Below are 17,773 nucleotides of genomic sequence, written 5' to 3'. Positions count from 1 at the left end.
ATATAAGTAGTTTGGCAAAACTACCCCATTTCCCTCCAAAGGATTAAAAAGCAATTTGCAATCCACAAGCAAATCCCCCTTTTGTTATAAGTTTATTAAGCTGTTATTTGAAAATTTTCTTAAACAATGTACAAACGTTCACACGGGTTGCAAGACACTTCATTAATCAGCTTCACACACAGATTGCAACTCTGAAATCTGCTTTGGGGCTTCTAATATATATTCTTTTCTCCATCAACACTTTCTGGCTATGATCAAAAAGGTCTAATAGGCGCAGATCCTGCAGGAGCAGCAGGTACCTGAGTGAGACATCACTTGGTGAATCAGTCCAATGGGGAGGGTTTAACTCGGAGAATCTTTCAGAGAGCCTAGGGCTCTCTAGTTCCATAATAAAAATCGTTATTCCTTATGATAAAGAGAGCAAGTTTTCCTACGGGAAGATTCAGATTACCACCTCCTAAGAGTAGCAGTCAAAACGCATTGAAGCAGAACACCACCGAGAAGATTCATCAGAAAATAAATAAATAAAATGAATACATTTTAGCATTAAGAAAGCAAAACAGCACAGAGGAATCTGTTTACACAACACACACCCCGCCTTCCCAAATCCCACTCCTACGGAAGAGGACTCCCGCGCCTTTAAACTTTAAAATGCTGGGTTTTTTAACGTCTCTCTCTCTCTCGGATGGAGGAGGTCTGCCCTGTGTTTCAAAGAGGCGTTTAACAATAAGAAAGCAAGAGCCCTCCCTCCAAGTGACACCACCGCCCGGTGTGTACGTGGGAGCACCACTTCAGCGGCATTAGCCCCCCACAAACACCACGCCTGACAGTAGTCCGCCTCCCCCACTGAACGTGTGACGCGGGGAGGCTCTGACGGCAGGACAGCGGCGATTCTTTCCAAACCCTCCCCGCGCCCTGAACTTCTCCGCTCGGCCCCGGCCACCGGAGCCGCTGCCTGTCCCACGCGCCCTGCCTCACCTGCTCCTGCGCCCCCGCCATCCTGGGCTCTGCGCCCCGGAGCATCCAAGCCGGCCGCGGGCGCAGGTGGCCGGGGCACTCAGCCCAGCCGGGCAGGCGGCGGAGGAACCGGCCCTACTGGTCCCCCAGCTCCATCCCGCGGGGACGCGGCCCCTGCTGCCCCAGAAGCCGCCGCCGCCGCCGCCGCCGCCTGCTCCGGCCGCGCCACGGCTGCGGGAGTCGGGGAGGGGAGCGGGCGGGGAGCGCGTGTGAAGGGCCCGCCGGCCTCTGGCAGCCGCCCGCTGCCTGTGCCGGGAGGGGGAGATGGGACTGGCCCGGCGCGCTCGCAGCTATTTAAGCGGCTCAAGAGGAGCGTGGTGGGGGTTTCCCCGCCCCCTGCTCCCCACGCCAGCCGGTGACCTCGGCAGGCAAGAGAAAGCGGGCTCCGCCGCTCCCCCGCAGCCGCAGCTCTGGGCCCCAGGGACCTGTGCGCCCCTGGAGCTGCCCCCCTCCGGCAGTGGGGCGGCCGGACCCCTTGAGCCTCGCTGGCTGCAATGCTCCTTGTCCTCCTCTCTCTCTCTCATGCCCCTGCTTTAGGTTTTCCCTTCCCTCTTCTCTTGAGTTCTTTCCTCCTCAGCCTTCCCCTTTTCCGTTTCCTTTTTCTCATTTTCCATCCTTCCTCTTCTCCTTTTTCTCCCACTTTCCTTCTCCCAAGTTTTTCCCTCAGGCTCCGCCTTTTCTTTCTCTCAGCCCGTTTCTTTCACGCTCTTTTCTTTCTTCTCTCTGCCTTGTCTCCCTCTTTCCCTTCCAAGTAACCCTCCCCCTCCACACCTCATTATCCACTGTGCCCCTTACCTAAAATGCAAATCGTTGCTGCCGTCTGTCCATGTTCCAGACAGCAAAATCAAAAAGGATTTGACATTGTGGATTGACCTAATTCTCTCCCCTCCCTTCCCTCAAAACATAGGCATGTAAAAGAAAAACACAAAATGCTTTTTGATGTATTTGTACTGTGGTAACACTTAGGAGCTTCAGTCATGAAGGGTATGGGGCTAGGTGCTGCACCAACACATCAGATGGTAGTCCGTGACCCCAAAGAACTTACTGTGGTGCTGGCAGACCAGGTGCCAGTTCTTGCCAGGGCTTTAGGCCTCAGCCAAGAACTGACAAATTCATTGCTGGAAACCAGCCCACCGCACCTGGGTGTTAGTATAGTTAAGATGGTTATTGGACTTACAACAATGTGTTTAGAGTTGATTAAATGCTTGTAAGCTGCTGCATACATTAATCTCACTTATGTCTTTATCACATGCTATAAGGTCACATTTAAGTTTTTGCTTTGTAATAGTAATAAATATTTGCTCTTAAACTATGAACCCAGTCAGGAGGGATCCTCTCCTGCCCCTCAAGAAGGACTATCAAATCTAAATGGGCCATCGTGGGACATCATAATACAAAGACTTTGTTAGTTGCCACCTCACACCAATGAAGAGGCTACCTGCAAAAGGGCTCATCCAAACAGCTTGAATTCTAGAAGGAGGAAATAAAAATAGCTGAAAACAATTTTTTTTCATCTTTTGCTGTTTGGACTCTCACAGGGCTAGACCTACAAAATAGAAGCAGAGATCTTCATGGTCCAGCTGGGTTAGCCCCAAAAGACATTCGGAGCTGACAGATCACTACAACTCAGTCACCTTTTGAAACCACAGACTAACTTATTTGTGTATATATGCTCGCCTGCTTTAATCTTGCAATAATTCTCTAATTTCTTTTCCTAGTTAATAAATCCTTAGTTTACTATAGGATTGGCCACAAGCCTTATCTTTGCTGTGAGATCTGAGGTACAGATTGACCTATGTTAAGTGACTGGTCTCTTGGGACTGGGAGCAACCTGAATATTTTGTTATCTTTGGTGCATAGCAACGATCTATCACTAAGGCTATATCTATACTACCAATTATGTCAGCAAAAGTTTGTCACTCAGGGGTGTGAATATTCCATCCCCCGAGCGATGTAAATTACACCAACATTGCAATGTTGGTGGGAGAACTTCTTTGGGGTGGCTTTTTTTATGCCGATGGGAGAGCTGCTGCAGCTCTGTATGTGTAGACATGGCCTAAGGCCAGCTTGCCTGGTGGGGAAAGATAGACTGAAATGCCCAAGGAGACTTTCTGTTACTCCATGGTAAGACTGTTATACTGCTTTAGGAGTTCACACTTGTGACTGGGTTGGTGAAATCTAATGATAGAACTTGCAGTCAGTTTGGGGTTTCTGCCCTGCTTCTTGACAGTCTGCCCTGAGACTGGCATTCACGGTCATGAACCATTCCAGACAGCTTACCGAGGAAACATTGGGTATGTTGACTGGAGGGGTGAAATCTTGCTTAAATGCAAAATTCAAGATATAAAAAAGTGGATTTCTTACTGCATTTTCAAAGTTTAATGTAAAAAGAAGAGGGAAAACTCCACCCTTATATAACCAAACCATTATGGCTGAGATTTTAATCACAAAAAGTTAAGAAATTCAAAATTAAGATTCTTGTCTTGGGCATATTTAGTACTGTGTATTAATACTACTGCTACTCACACTAATACTCAAATCTTTCAAGGTAAATTTTCTGGACAAATAAGGTTCACAGGGGGGGAATTTAGAGAGGGGAAAGGGGCATGACCAGCGGATATGTGATTTTCCAGATCAACCAATTACAACATGCCCAATATACAGAGTGATACCGAGACTGCAGTATACTCCCATGTATAGTGATGCTATGGTTCGAAGGGGGTAGGAGAATTCTGACCTCTAGTTACCAAGGGTTTGGGCCTGAATCCACATGTATGACTGAGTTACAATAGCTGTGGGAATTACGGGAAGTCAGTGGAATTATCCCCAGCAGAGACTTTAGCCATAAAACTTCAAATGTCCTGATTTCCTGATGAGGTTGATTAGAATTACAATGTTAGGGTTTCATTAACAGGGTTTTTTGTTTGTTTGTTTGTTTTTCATAATGTATTGCTGCTTCAAAGCATTTCTGATGTGCTGGGACTCTAGAAGTGACAAGGGCTGTCTCAAAGTCAACCTTCAGTACATCTCCATTCTAACATATGCAATCCTCTACAAATGCATGGACACTCCTAATGTGTTGAATAGTCACCAAAAAAAAAAAAAAAAAAGCACACATCCCATGGAGTAGAGTTGCAAGTGCTCGTGTTGCCCAATATAGGTTAGGACTTTCTCACCTGACAGCCTCTCTTTTATACTATACTTCCATAATTCAGATTTGCTGAGGTACCTGAGCTGGATGTCTATATGTATGGGGAAGGAGGCGAGGAGCTGGTAGCAGGGCATGCTTTGTGAAGGCCCTTTCCTTTGGAATCTGATCCCTCCAGCCCTGTTTTGTCTATAGTAACCTACATCTGTTGACCTTCAGAGCATATCTGCAAAACACATCCTTGGGCAGGGAGGGAGGGGGAAGCTGTGAAGAAGCAAATGTTATTGGGGATGATGTTTAGGAAAAGTGGAAAATTAAATGTATTTTTGTGCTGTCTGGTTATTGTACATTATGGGTATGCTAGGGTTTTACTTTTTGTTTGTCTGATTAAGTATTTGTCAGACAGGCACTTCTGGTTATTTTATATATCCAAATAAAGTAATACATAAATATGGTGTATGATAAGTATATTTACTTCATTTGTGGATATCCAGATATATTCATACTCATTTAGTTGGCATCTACAACATGTGGTCAGAGTGCACTGAAATCAGTGAGGAAGATGTATTGAGCATTATTTTTGCTCTTTTATAACTTTATCTTGCAACCAATTTAAAGGACACTGTCAACCTGAAAGTAACATTTGCTTGAAAATCTAGCATTGAGAATAATTTGAGAGGTTACTTCTAATTATGGATGACAAAGAAATTAGCACCAAAAAAAAAACCACCCTCAATTTTTTCTCTTTGTGTATTTAAAACTGATTTGGATATAACCGGGTTCAATGCTCCCCTGTTAAATAAGGTTTGTGCATACATGTTTGCAGCACTGGGACCTTAGTTAAGTCTTTTTCACCAGGGGAGAAATGAACAGGGGAGCTGAAAAATCCATGCAAACATTTTTGTAACTGTATTTAAAGAAAGGATTCAGACACACTATTTAAAAGGAGCTCTATCAGAAACTGGGATTTTTCTTAAAGTTAACTTTCAATATTTTATTAAATGACTAACAGTATTCCTATAAGGATAGCAAAGCAGGTTTCAGAGTGGTAGCTGTGTTAGTCTGTATCAGCGAACGAGGAGTCCTTGTGGCACCTTAGAGACTAACAAATTTATTTGGGCATAAGCTTTCGTGACTAGAACCCACTTCATCATTCTTTGCTGTTAACTACATGCATTCTAGTGCAGCCTGCTACTTTTTTTTTTTTTTTTTTTTTGCATACAGAACTCCTGCAATGGGGCCTGATTCTGCAGTCAGAATCTGGGCAAAACTCCTATTGACTTCAGTGTCAGTTCCAATGAGAGTTGCATATGCAAGAACTGCCATTTTTCTCCTTTTCTACCACTCACATCCTCATCCAGCCTGGCACCTCCTTTCTCCCTGGTTTCACTGATTCTCACACTGTCCCCCTGCAATCGACCCAGAATTCAAATGGCCCAAAATCATTTTCTTCCCCTGGTATTCAGTCCCCACTCAAGTCAATTGCAAACCTCACGCTGACTTCAATAGGGCCAGGATTTCATCCAATCTGTCTCAGTTAAGTCCCTTCTCTAACTACCCAGCATCTTCTGTATCAGGAGTTTAAGTTCTTGATTCTTGCCTTTGAGACACTGCATAACTTAGCTCCTGTCTACATTTCAACACTTATTTCTTCCTATTCCCCCTTCTCATAAGAATGGCCATACTGAGTCAGATCAAGGGTCCATCTAGCTCAGTATCCTGTCTTCCAACAGTGGCCAGCGACAGGTGCCCCAGAGGGAATGAACAGAACAGGTTATCATCAAAATGATACATTCCCTGTCCCTCATTCCCGGCTTCTGGCAAACAGAGGCTAGGGACACCATCCCTGCCCATCCTGGCTAATAGTCATTGGTGGACCTATCCTCCATGAATTTATCTAGTTCTTTTTTGAACTTTCTCCGCTTAACTCCACTCAAGCTTTCTGATTAACCAGTCCTTTCATTTCCTTCTCCCCCTCTAATCTTCATGCCTTTCCTACGCTGCTGTATAATCCTGGAATGTTCTCCTTTCCCTTGTGCACCACATTATTAGTCCCTCCCTCAAATCTCAATTTAAAATTCACAAGGCCCATCAGCTCAACTTTTCTATTGTAGCTTCAGTCATTACTTTGAGGAAAGGTTGAAAGTTTGGGTATGTTTAGTCCAGAGAAGAGAAAGCTGAGAGGGAATAACAGTCTTCAAATAAGTAAAAGGTTGTTATAAGGAGGACAGTGGTCAATTGTTCTTCATGTGTACTAAGGGTAGGACAAGAAATAATTGGCTTCGTTTGTAGCAAGAGAGAGTTAGGTTAGATATTAGGAAAAACTTTTGAACTGCAAGGATAGTTAAGCACTGGCACAGATTACCTAGGAGGTTGTAGAATCCCAGTCCCTAGATGTTTTAAAGAACAGATTAAACTAACACCTGGCAGGGATGGTCTACATATACTTTAACCAGCGGGAATGGATTAAATGACCTCTATAAGCAGAAATTCATGATGAAGCCCATCTTATCTCTCACTCACTGTGCCCTCTCTGGCTGTATCCAGCTATGCACCATTATCTCCTCATCCTCCATGTCTGCTGTATCTCTCGTGTAACTTTAGAATGTAAACTCCTTTGGCTTGGGTCCTCATTTTTTAATTTTGCCTGCAAAACACCAAGCATACCATAAACAATTAAATGAAAACATTGGGCTATTCAAGTGCACAAAAGCTTCTAAACAAGTTTTTAAATGGCTGAAACCCCTTCTATCACAGCCACCATCACCTTTTTCATGCTGAGATGACTCAAATACAGTTTAAGGAATTTTGATTTGAAGAATGAGAAATTCTAGCCCAAAACAATACTTTGTGGTGAAAACTTTATCTTAATAGTGCATCAGTCATACGGAATAACAAACAGGGAATCAGAGAAGACATTTTGATTACACCACAAATGTGTGTGTGGTACAGGAACTTGTCTAGTTGAATAGATCGCAAAGGTTGAAAACCATCATTGAAAAGTTGGCTCTCTCCTGTTAGAGATTCATTTTCAATGGTCTTCCACTGAAGTCAACGAGCTAATGCTATCAATAATGAATTCCACCAACACAATGATTAGTTGAAGTAGCAACAACTATTTAAACTTTGTCTGGTCCTCATCATGCCAACACATTTCAAGAGACCTTATTCCAGAGTTAAGGGTTTAAAAACTGATCTTGCAGAGTCTAATGATTTAAAATCCTTTAAGAACAAGTAATAGTATATATTTAGTTACCAAGGAGAAGCTAGACACATTCATGTCAACAGAAAATGGGCTATACAAAGTTGATACTCAAGGCCTAACAGAATGCATCCATAGTAATGCCATTTGAGTTAACATTTTGTTGATTAACTTTTCGTAACTTCCATTTACCAACTTCTGTGGAACACTATTGAAATTAATCCATTGAGTGCTATCAGACTTTAATATGGTCAGGAAAGAGAGAAGCCTTGTCCTTTAAAAAAAAAGAGAGAGAGAGAAAATACTAACTTTTGTAGTCCCTGCAGTAAAGAAGAAATAGCTACATGATATTTACACCTTGTGATGCATGACCAGAAAGGGTTAAGCATCCTGCGGGATGAATAACTCAAATTCAACCCTTAAAGACATATGGGGAGATAATGTTTGTGTTTTTGTGTATTTACATATAGATTGGTAGTGGTCAACAATGTAATCAACAGTCCCTGTCTATGCTGTATTCTGTTAATTCAGAGTTCAAAAGAACATCCTAGCATTTAAATTAACTGTAAACACAGGATATCGCTGTTTTCATCTCTCTTTGAAATGTATAGCCAATCATCTGCAAATGATGGAAAAAACGGTAATTGCCTTACGTTAATTTGTGGAGCTAATTACCGGTGATGGACCTACTTCAAGTCATCCTGATTGCCCACTGTAATCCAAGGCACTCCGGCCTGTAAAAGAAGGCCTGAAATTATATAAAAGATCCTTGGGTCCTGATCCTATCATCTCAGATCTGCTTAAGCTTCATCTGGGGAAGTTTGAGTCACAAGATGAGATCCCAGTTATGCTGGTATGCCCTGAATATGACATTGAACTATAAGCTATGGACGAAATTCTAAAAGAATTCTTTGCAACTACAAAGCTCTCCATCTCTGCTATAAATCTGAACCTCAAGAATTGAACTCATGTCTGTATGTATATTAATCTTTTAACCATAGTCTGCCTCTCTCTTTTCTTTTTTAAATACATTTTAGTTTAGTTAATAAGACTTGGCTGTAAGCGTGTATTTGAGTAAGATCTGGAATATTCATTAACCTGAGAGGTAACGTGTCTGATCTTTTGGGATTGGTAGAACTTTTTTATATGATGAAATAAGATTTTCATTAATCCTCATCATATTTGACTTGGGTATCTCGGTGGAGGCCTGAGACTGGGTTACTTTAAGGGAACTGTGTTTTGGACTTCTGAGTAACCAATAAGGTATAACAGAAGCTGTTTAGTGCTGTCTTGGTAAATCAAAGCATTGGAATATCCACAAGATTTGAGGTTGTCTACCCCATTCTTTACAGTTCACCCTAAGAGAGTGACCTCAGCTGGGTCCCCTGGGATCTCGGTCAGACATATACACAGATAACTGTCTCTCTCTCTCACACACACAGATACATGGGAAAATAAAATGAAAATAGAAAAGGGTGTCAGGGAACTGAGAACAACACTGATTTACCTTTGCTTTTAATATAGTTCTTCATTTGTGACAATAGCTATCATATGCTTACAGAGCCTTTTTTCTACTCAGAGTTAAAATATATGAATCACGTATGTTCAGACTCAATTGTCCAGCCCTCCAAGTGGTATGAGGCCTTCTTCAAGACCCAAAATGGTGCTAATCCACTGATGACATGCCCAAGAGCTTACTGATTTCCAACTACTACAGTGCTGAGGAAGCATATAAAAAACCTAGATAGACAGAATCTCGATTATGAAGCATTTAACTACTCATAGATATATCGTTAAAAACTTGAGACTCGCTCAAGTATAAGTTTGTTTATTGTCATTTTTAAGAAGGGACCACTCAAGATGGCATGAAGTAAATATTTATTAATATTAAGTTATCAGTAAGATTTTTTCCAAAGACAAACTTGGAACATTGACAAAAAATATGGAGGAAAATACTCTTCTGAACTTTCCAGTGAGTTCTTAATGTAGCTACTTGAAGCTGTAAGGAGAGACACTTTCTGAAGGATTTTAGGGCATATAGCATTAAGAATGGGCATCTTAAAATTGTAGCAATGGACACAATTTGAGTCTGTGGATGGGATGTTAGTTTACACAACTGAAACTTACAGAATGATTTTCACCACTTCTCTCCACTATAATCTTAATTTAAATCATTAGCTAAACAATCTAAAGTTTTAAAATGATCTTTTGTGGGAAGGCCAGTGGGTAAACTGAATATACTAGCGTGAGAACAAGGTATATTCTGGACGCTCCAACTGATATTTTTTCTCAGGGAATATAAATATTGATTTCTTTTTAAGCCACTGTGACATTTAATTAGAACATGTACAAACTACAGGGGCTGGATAACAAATGCCTCTGGATACTCTAGTCAAGTCGACTGCTTTAGAATTTTAAAATATCATCTGACTACAGACCTGGTAATAGCAGTGATCCTGTGGGGGGAGAATTTAATCTAATTAATCCACAGATGGATTAATCACTTTTAGGTGCTTATTCACCAGCAAATATGAAGAATTCATTCAGCCAGTCAGCCTAAAATCTTCCAACAAGCCTCCCATAGTGCTAGTGACCACCTGGCCACATCTCAGGAACTGGTTCAGTGAAGTGTTAAGTAGTTCCCCTCAGCAGAATATGACCATCAGCCTTTTGTTCTAAATACATCGCAGTCAGGTGGCGCTCATTCTAGAGCCAGGAAAAAAAACAAAGTGCAGCTCTCATGCAACATGCAGCAGTATAAGGAGCCTTCGCTGAGATCCAATTGTATCAGGAACCTCCTTAGGAACTTCCCCAAAATGTGTCATCGAGACCTGGAAAGCACATCAGACTAAAACTCTACGTGATACTTCCTTGGCCCAAAGAAAAGAACAGATGTCCAATTCCAAAACTGGTTTCATTGTGTGTTATTTTTTTTAAGTTGATAGGAGGCAGGGGGGATTTCCCTCTCACCAATAACAGAAGCTTTGTCCACCCTTAAAGATCAGCTACGACTGATGTTAGTAGATGATGATGTGGAGATAGATCGTGAAAAGGGAGCTTGTAGAAGTGTTACTGGGTGGGTTCCATGTTTGTCCCTTAAGGCCTGAGCTAAATCTCATTCAAGTTAATAGGAGTTTTTCTACTGACTTGAGTGGGAATTTTCTTGGGTCCTTAATGACAAGCACATCAAGTTGGCTCAGTTGACAAGTGGAAAAGTGGAGCTTTTAACTGCCAGTCCTACAAATTCAACATGAGATACGAAAGTCAAAATTCTGTTCCTTTTGAGTTAAGCATCACCAGGAGAAATAAAGATTCCAATGCTGGAATCTATTTAACATGTCTGTTGAGGATACATATGGCCAGAAAAAATAATCCAGCTCATTCTCTTTCAGCTGTATTGGATCTGCATTGCTAGCAGGAGTAAAGAATAGCAAAATGTACTCTTCACGTTGGTCAGTAGACAACTACTGGAATACACTTAAGGGCGAAGTTAAGGGCGAAGCCCATGTGCAGTGGGCTACCGCAAAGCCAATGCATCACTTAAGTTCCACTAAGTGAGCTTAAGTGCTTCCTAAGCCTGGTGCTGTCCCTTAAGGGGCAGATTTATTGCTGTTTTATAGAGCCAATTTTCCAACCACAATTACATTTTAAGGTCATAACTCTTCATTATTGTAAGGCACAATTGTTCCAGGTACTTCAAAGTATATGAAACATTGAATGCTAAGAGAAATTTCTTTTAAGTATCTCTGTTTCCTGTATTTTATATCAAGAGTAAATTTCTCAACTCAGATGCCTGTGGTGAACCTGGCATTCAATATCCTACTTTCCCCGAAGGGGTTAATGACACGTAGAAAGGGCAGAATGTCACAGCAGAGATCCTCCATGTGTAGTTGAGAGAATTCAGACCCTCATGATTTTAAGACCAGAAAATAGACAAAATCTTTCAGTAACTTTCATAAACTTGGGCACAGTGTTTCCAGGAGTTGGACGAAATAATCACATTGCTGTTAGCACCTAAAACTATAAAGTGTACACCAGAGTGTCACCAAGTTATTTTATCATCCAAGTTTAGATCATCAGAAATTAGGAAATGCCAGAATTAAGGTTCCTGTTCCTGCTTTATTTGGCCCCTTGTGCATATGCACTATGATATAGTTTTTAATTACATGATCACATACTATATTTAGCAGAAGAGCCCTACCTCATCATTCAGTGCACAGGATGGATGGTGCTCAGTTAAAGAGCAGCTATTCAATATTTTGCTTTATTCTCATTCTTCCGGGTGTAGCCCCATGCTTTATTTATTGCATTCTAGTCAAACCCTGCCCTGAAGACAGAATTAACAATTTCTTCATGGTTTTTCTCTGCTGATCATTGTAGCATTTGAGTACTTCACAAACATTAATTAACTTATTTTCACAATACCCCTGTGAGGTGAGGGGGTATTAGTACCCTCGTGATAAAGATAGGAATGTAGGCATAGAGAGCAGAAGGTCAAAAGTATCCACTAATTTTGTGTACCCAATTTGAGAAACCTAGGACCTGATTTTTCAGAGTACTTAGCATTATATAGTATTCTATATGTTCAAAGCACATCTCATTGACTTCTGTTGCAGCTGTGATTCTTCAGCACTTTTGCAAAACTGACCTCAGGCACCCAGAAAATGAGGAACACACCATTACTGATCACCTGAGAAAAGCTTGGTTTAAGTGACTTGCCTAGCATCTCAGAGTTCTAAGGCACAAGCAAGAATAGAATCCTATTCTACTGCTTTAACCAGGAGGCCATCCTTTCTCTTCTTGCAGTAGCCCGCCTCCTTTACAACTCTCCCCCTCCAACCCCTTGTCTCATTCTGTTCGCCGAGAGTCCCAGTTCTCCTCCTGCAACCTAGCTCCTCATCACATCTCTCTTCCCACCCCTGCTCCCAACGGGTTCTCATTCCCAATCTTTTTGCCCAGCCAGTCCCAGTCTCCTCCTAGCTTCTCATCTGATCTCAGGACGCCCCTCCCAGTTTTCCTCCCTGGTTGTCATTCCCACTTCCACCTCAACCGAGTTTCCTTGCTTATCCCCCTTCCCCTCAACTCTGTCTCACTCCCTCTGACCTCCAGTCATCCCCTCATGTTTCCCAGTCCCAACCTCCTAACCCGGGCTTCTGATCCAATCTCAACATCCCCTCCCCGGCTCCTTGTTCCGGTCTTTTATCTCCAGCCAGTCCCACTTCTCCCAGCACACTCTGGCGCCTCATCAGATCGCTCTCTCTCTCATAGATTCATAGATATTAAGGTCAGAAGGGGTCATTATGATCATCTAGTCTGACCTCCTGTACAATGCAGGCCACCAAATCTCACCCACCCACTCCTGCGAAAAACCTCTCACCTATGTCTGAGCTATTGAAGTCCACAAATCGTGGTTTAAAGACTTCAAGGAGCAGAGAATCCTCCAGCAAGTGACCTGTGGTCCATGCTACACAGGAAGGCGAAAAACCTCCAGGGCCTCTTCCAATCTGCCCTGGAGGAAAATTCCTTCCTGATCCCAAATATGGCGATCAGCTGAACCTTGAGCATATGGGCAAGATTCACCAGCCAGATATCCAGGAAAGAATTCTCTGTAGTAACTCAGATCCCACCCCATGTAACGTCCCATCACAGTCCATTGGGCCTATTTACCATGAATAGTCAAAGATCAATTAATTGCCAAAATCATGTTATCCCATCATACCATCTCCTCCATAAACTTATTGAATTTAATCTTAAAGCCAGATAGGTCTTTTGCCCCCACTGCTTCCCTTGGAAGGCTGTTCCAGAACTTCGCTCCTCTGATGGTTAGAAACCTTCGTCTAATTTCAAGTCTAAACTTCCCAATGACCAGTTTATATCCATTTGTTCTTGAGTCCACATTGGTACTGAGCTTAAATAATTCCTCTCCCTCTCCGGTATTTATCCCTCTGATATATTTAGAGAGAGCAATCATATCTCCCCTCAACCTTCTTTTAGTTAGGCTAAACAAGCCAAGCTCCTTGAGTCTCCTTTCATAAGACAGGTTTTCCATTCCTCGGACCATCCTAGTAGCCTTCTCTGTACCTGCTCCAGTTTGAATTCATCCCTCTTAAACATGGGAGACCAGAACTATATACAGTATTCCAGGTGAGGTCTCACCAGTGCCTTGTAGAACGGTACTAAAACCTCCTTATCTCTACTGGAAATACCTCGCCTGATGCATCCCAAGACCGCATTAGCTCTTTTCACGGCCACATCACATTGGCAGCTCATAGACATCCTGTGATCAACCAATACTCCAAGGTCCTTCTCCTCCATTACTTCTAATTGATGTGTCCCCAGCTTATAACTAAAATTCTTGTTATTAATCTCCTTCCCCCTTCCTCATTTGTTCTCACTTCCAGGCTTCTTTTCCAGCCAGTCCATTTCCACCCAGCTCCTTGTCCAATCTTAGTTCCCACCTTTGACTTACTGGCTCCCAGTCCTTCCCAATCTCCACCAACTAATTTCCAGTCTCCTCCCACACCCCACCAGTTTCCTTCTCCCCCTTTCAGTCTCAGTTTCTGACCCACCCATCCCAGGCTCCAATTTACTCACTTTCTCTCACATCCAGCTCTTATCCCATCACCATTGGAATCAGGCAGCTTCTTCCTCTGTGTTGCCTGGGCATCTGCTGGGAGTCCATTAGGAAAGACAAGCTCCTTGCTCTTAGTTCCAGTGTGTGGACCTGGCATGCCCCATAGCAGCCCAGAGGAAAGTCCAGGCTGGAGCATATTTAGAGTGATTGGAATCTTCAGAGATTTTAGCTGTGAAGTTCTAGCAACTCTTTGCTGAGCATTTTTTCAAAAGTTTATAATTTGGGTACAATTTTCATGGTGATGGCAAAAAGGCATAACCCTGACATAAAAGACACTCCTGACAAATTTCAAGTCCTTGCTCCAAAGCATGGAGGTGATACAGCTTCTCAAAGCTTCTCCAAATTTTTGTAACATGGGCAAAACAATGTATTTTCTCTAACTTCATTCTCAGAAATGGCTGAAATATTTTGGAAGAAATGGCTGAAATATATTTAAAAAAAGAAGAAGAAGAAAAAAGCCTGAAGCTGACAACTAGCATGCAAAAATTTAGCCTGAATGGTTAAAGTTTGGCAAAGCGATAACAAGCAACTGAAAACAGGATTTTCAGATGTGAAGTATTAAGCAACCTTAATAATAGGCAGTGTTACCTGCTCTGAATATAATGCATATAAAGGTAATGGGAATTCAATAACAAAAAGTCATATAATGTTTTAGAATCCTAGAGAAGATATAGAGTTTTTATAGATGACAAAAATATCGTAGAGCCAAATATGTTTTGACATTTAAATTTGCAAGGTGAGGTTTGCTCTGGTCACAACATTTATTAATATCACAAATATATGTTAGGTGTATGAAGATAGATATAAGCAGGCATACTGACAGTGTTTAGTAATAAAAAGCTTCTCTTTATGTTGATGGTATTTTACTGTCACAAAACCAAAAATCTTTACAATATATTTTGCTGGAAACAGAAAAACACATTCTGCAGTTTGCAGTCAAATTCATTTGCAAAAATCAAATTCACCAAAGGTACCTAGGAAATATACAGACATAAGTATACGTGAAATGTTTAAAATACTGTTAGGGATGTCAATTAATCACAGTTAATGCATGCGATTAACAAAACAAATTAAACTAGATTTTAAAAACTGTCAATGAATGGTAGGTTTAATTGCACTGTTGAGCAATAATAAAATACCAATGTAACTTTATTATAAATAATTTTGGATGTTTTTATACATTTACAAATATATTGATTTCAATTACAACACAGAATACAAAGTATACAGTGCTCACTTTATATTATTTTTATTACAAATATTTGCACTGTAAAAAAGATAAACAAAAGAAATATTTTTCACTTCACCTCATACAAGTCCACTCAGTCCTCCTCCTTGTTCAGCTGATCGCTAAGGCAAAAAGGTTAACAAGAGATAATGCTGCCTGCTTCTTATTTACAATGTCACCTGAAAGTGAGACCAGGTGTTTGCATGGCACTGTCGTAGCTGTCATTACAAAGTATTTATGTGCCAGATATGCTAAACATTCGTACGCCCCTTCATGCTTTGACTTGTACGCTCCAACATTTTAGATTGCTTTGTTTTTGAGTGCAGTTATGTTAAAAAAAATCTACCTTTGTAAGTTGCACTTTCATCATAAAGATTACACTACAGTACTTGTACGAGATGAATTGAAAAATACTATTTCTTTTATCTTTTTTACAGTGCAAATATTTGTAATAAAAATATAAAGTGAACACTGTACACTTTATGTTCTGTGTTGTAACTGAAATCAATATATTTGAAAATGTTAGACTAGCTGCTGACAGGATAAAACAGCAGCAGGTAGAGGAGTTCCCAAAGGAGCTTTCTTTAAAGTGAAGGAATGATAAATGTGGGTCAAGATGCTTCTTCCCCAATTAGGGGGCTAACCAAACTAAACAGATATTTCAAAGATAAAAAAATAAAAAAGGCCTGGATGGCACACAGAATACTGAGAGGAAGTATGAATTTTTGGAAACTAGAACACACTAATTTAGGAAGTATAATGGAATTTTATATTTATATAGCACCTTTCATCCCAAAGGTTCCTAAAGTGCTTGGCAAATCTAACAAATTGATGTACACTATATACCATACATAGGAATCATTTTATCTGCCACTGAAAGGTATCCCCACTGGGGTGAAGAGTTACAGCTGTTTAACAGCTTAGGCTAAGTTGTGAAGACTACAGTATCAAATTAAAGCTGCAGGGATCTTCTGTAGGCATAATATAATTAACACAGCTGGAATTTGGTCAGAACCTGGGGTCGAACATCTAACTCTTGCAAAAAGCATTGCAGGATTTTTAAATGATAGCCAATGGTCAAGACCTCAGTTTTATACTGACTGCTTATATAGCCCCCATCACTACAGCATTTGAATATTACTCTCATTTTACAGATATGGAGCAGAGGCACAGACAGTTAGTGTCAAGGAACAGATTAAGGCAGAGGGATAAACCCAAGGTCACACAAAGTCTGGCAGAGCTGCAAACTCAACTCAGATCTCCAGCGTCCCAGTCCAGTGTCTTAAACACAGGATCATCCTTCCTCCATCTCATCTGAAGGATGGCAACTCCAGAAAAACGTTATCCCTCCCCAGCACCATAATTGGGCATTAGTTCACTGGCATTTCAGACAAAAGAACAACTGAAATGGAAGCACTGCTTCCCGTGGAACCTAAGCCTGGAAGCACAGTGCCTGACCAACACATCAAGAAACCCAGAATACTGTTAATCTAGTGAGCAAAGGCAGACAGGATGGACTGCACAGCTATGGAATGTCAAACAGATTGGACATCAAAGGAGCAGTGCAGAAACCACAGAAAAGATCCTACTGGGTATAGATTCAGCAGGATGAATAGTTTTCCTTTCAGATATTAATGTCAGGAGTCTCAATCCTTTTAAGGAAGTGGTGTTTGCTCGTGGTCAATTATGCTATTTTCACTGGTGGATGCAAGACAATGTGCACAAGCAGAGCCTGGTTATTAATTTACAAAAAGCAGCAGTAGAATAGTATTAGGTATGTGAAGTGCATAGTCATGGAATAGGTGCATTATGTTACAGAATGAAAAGAAATGGCCTCTCCAGACATCGCAGGATGTTTAGGAGTCAGAGCCAGAAAGGAGCTAGAAAGAGAGTGCGAGAAATGTTACATTGTCAGAGATCACAAAATAATCTGGGATCCCTTTGTTTTCTATGTGCTGTACCACATGGGATTATAAAGCAGCATATTTGGATATTCATCTGTTGATTTGTAGCCTAGAGCAAAAAGAAACATAAAATAGGAGTACCACCCTGCGTCAATGAGCCAAGCGGATTGACCCAGTGGTTGGATTTGCTCCAGATGAAATTTGTCAGTGCTTTAGGAAAGCTACAGGTTGGCCTGCCAATTAACATGAGCGTTATTTCTGAGTCACATGGCAAATGCTCACAAGTGACAAGGCTCACATCGTCAAGATAACTGAAAACTTGAAAATACTTCTACACATTTCAATAGGTTTCTACCACATTTTCATTTCGAAGAAGGAGAATCGAGAGCTGACAAGAGCCAGCGTGCCTTACTTGATGTGTGAAAGAAGTAGGGAATTGGAATACGTGAAGGCCACATTCATTTTTTTGCCTTACAAAGAGCTAATTCCTGAGATGCATTCCAAGTCACTGCTGCATTAGAGAGCCAGCCGGATGTCCACTGTGCGACAAGGGAGAGTATTCATGTAGGCTGGGTTTTATAATCAAGTAGCCCCCATTGAGTCATCAAGCTGGATTTGGCTTACTTCTGGATATCCATCA

General features: G+C 41.4%; 1 protein-coding gene across 1 annotated transcript in view; it reads right to left on the bottom strand.

Moving 5' to 3' along the window:
- LOC144263926 (melanopsin-like) overlaps positions 1 to 1,098 on the bottom strand; it is a 71,994-nt gene extending 70,896 nt beyond the window's left edge. Inside the window, exon 1 of the mRNA XM_077815039.1 lies at positions 979 to 1,098. Within this exon, the coding sequence (XP_077671165.1) occupies positions 979 to 1,023 (45 nt within the window). The 5' untranslated portion in view covers positions 1,024 to 1,098. The remainder of the gene's footprint in view (positions 1 to 978) is intronic.
- Positions 1,099 to 17,773: the final 16,675 nt, after the last annotated feature.

This window comes from Eretmochelys imbricata, chromosome 4 (genome assembly GCF_965152235.1).
Source record: "Eretmochelys imbricata isolate rEreImb1 chromosome 4, rEreImb1.hap1, whole genome shotgun sequence".
In the NCBI taxonomy this organism is placed as follows: Eukaryota; Metazoa; Chordata; order Testudines; family Cheloniidae; genus Eretmochelys; species Eretmochelys imbricata.
This window is presented reverse-complemented; position numbering and strand designations above follow the sequence as displayed.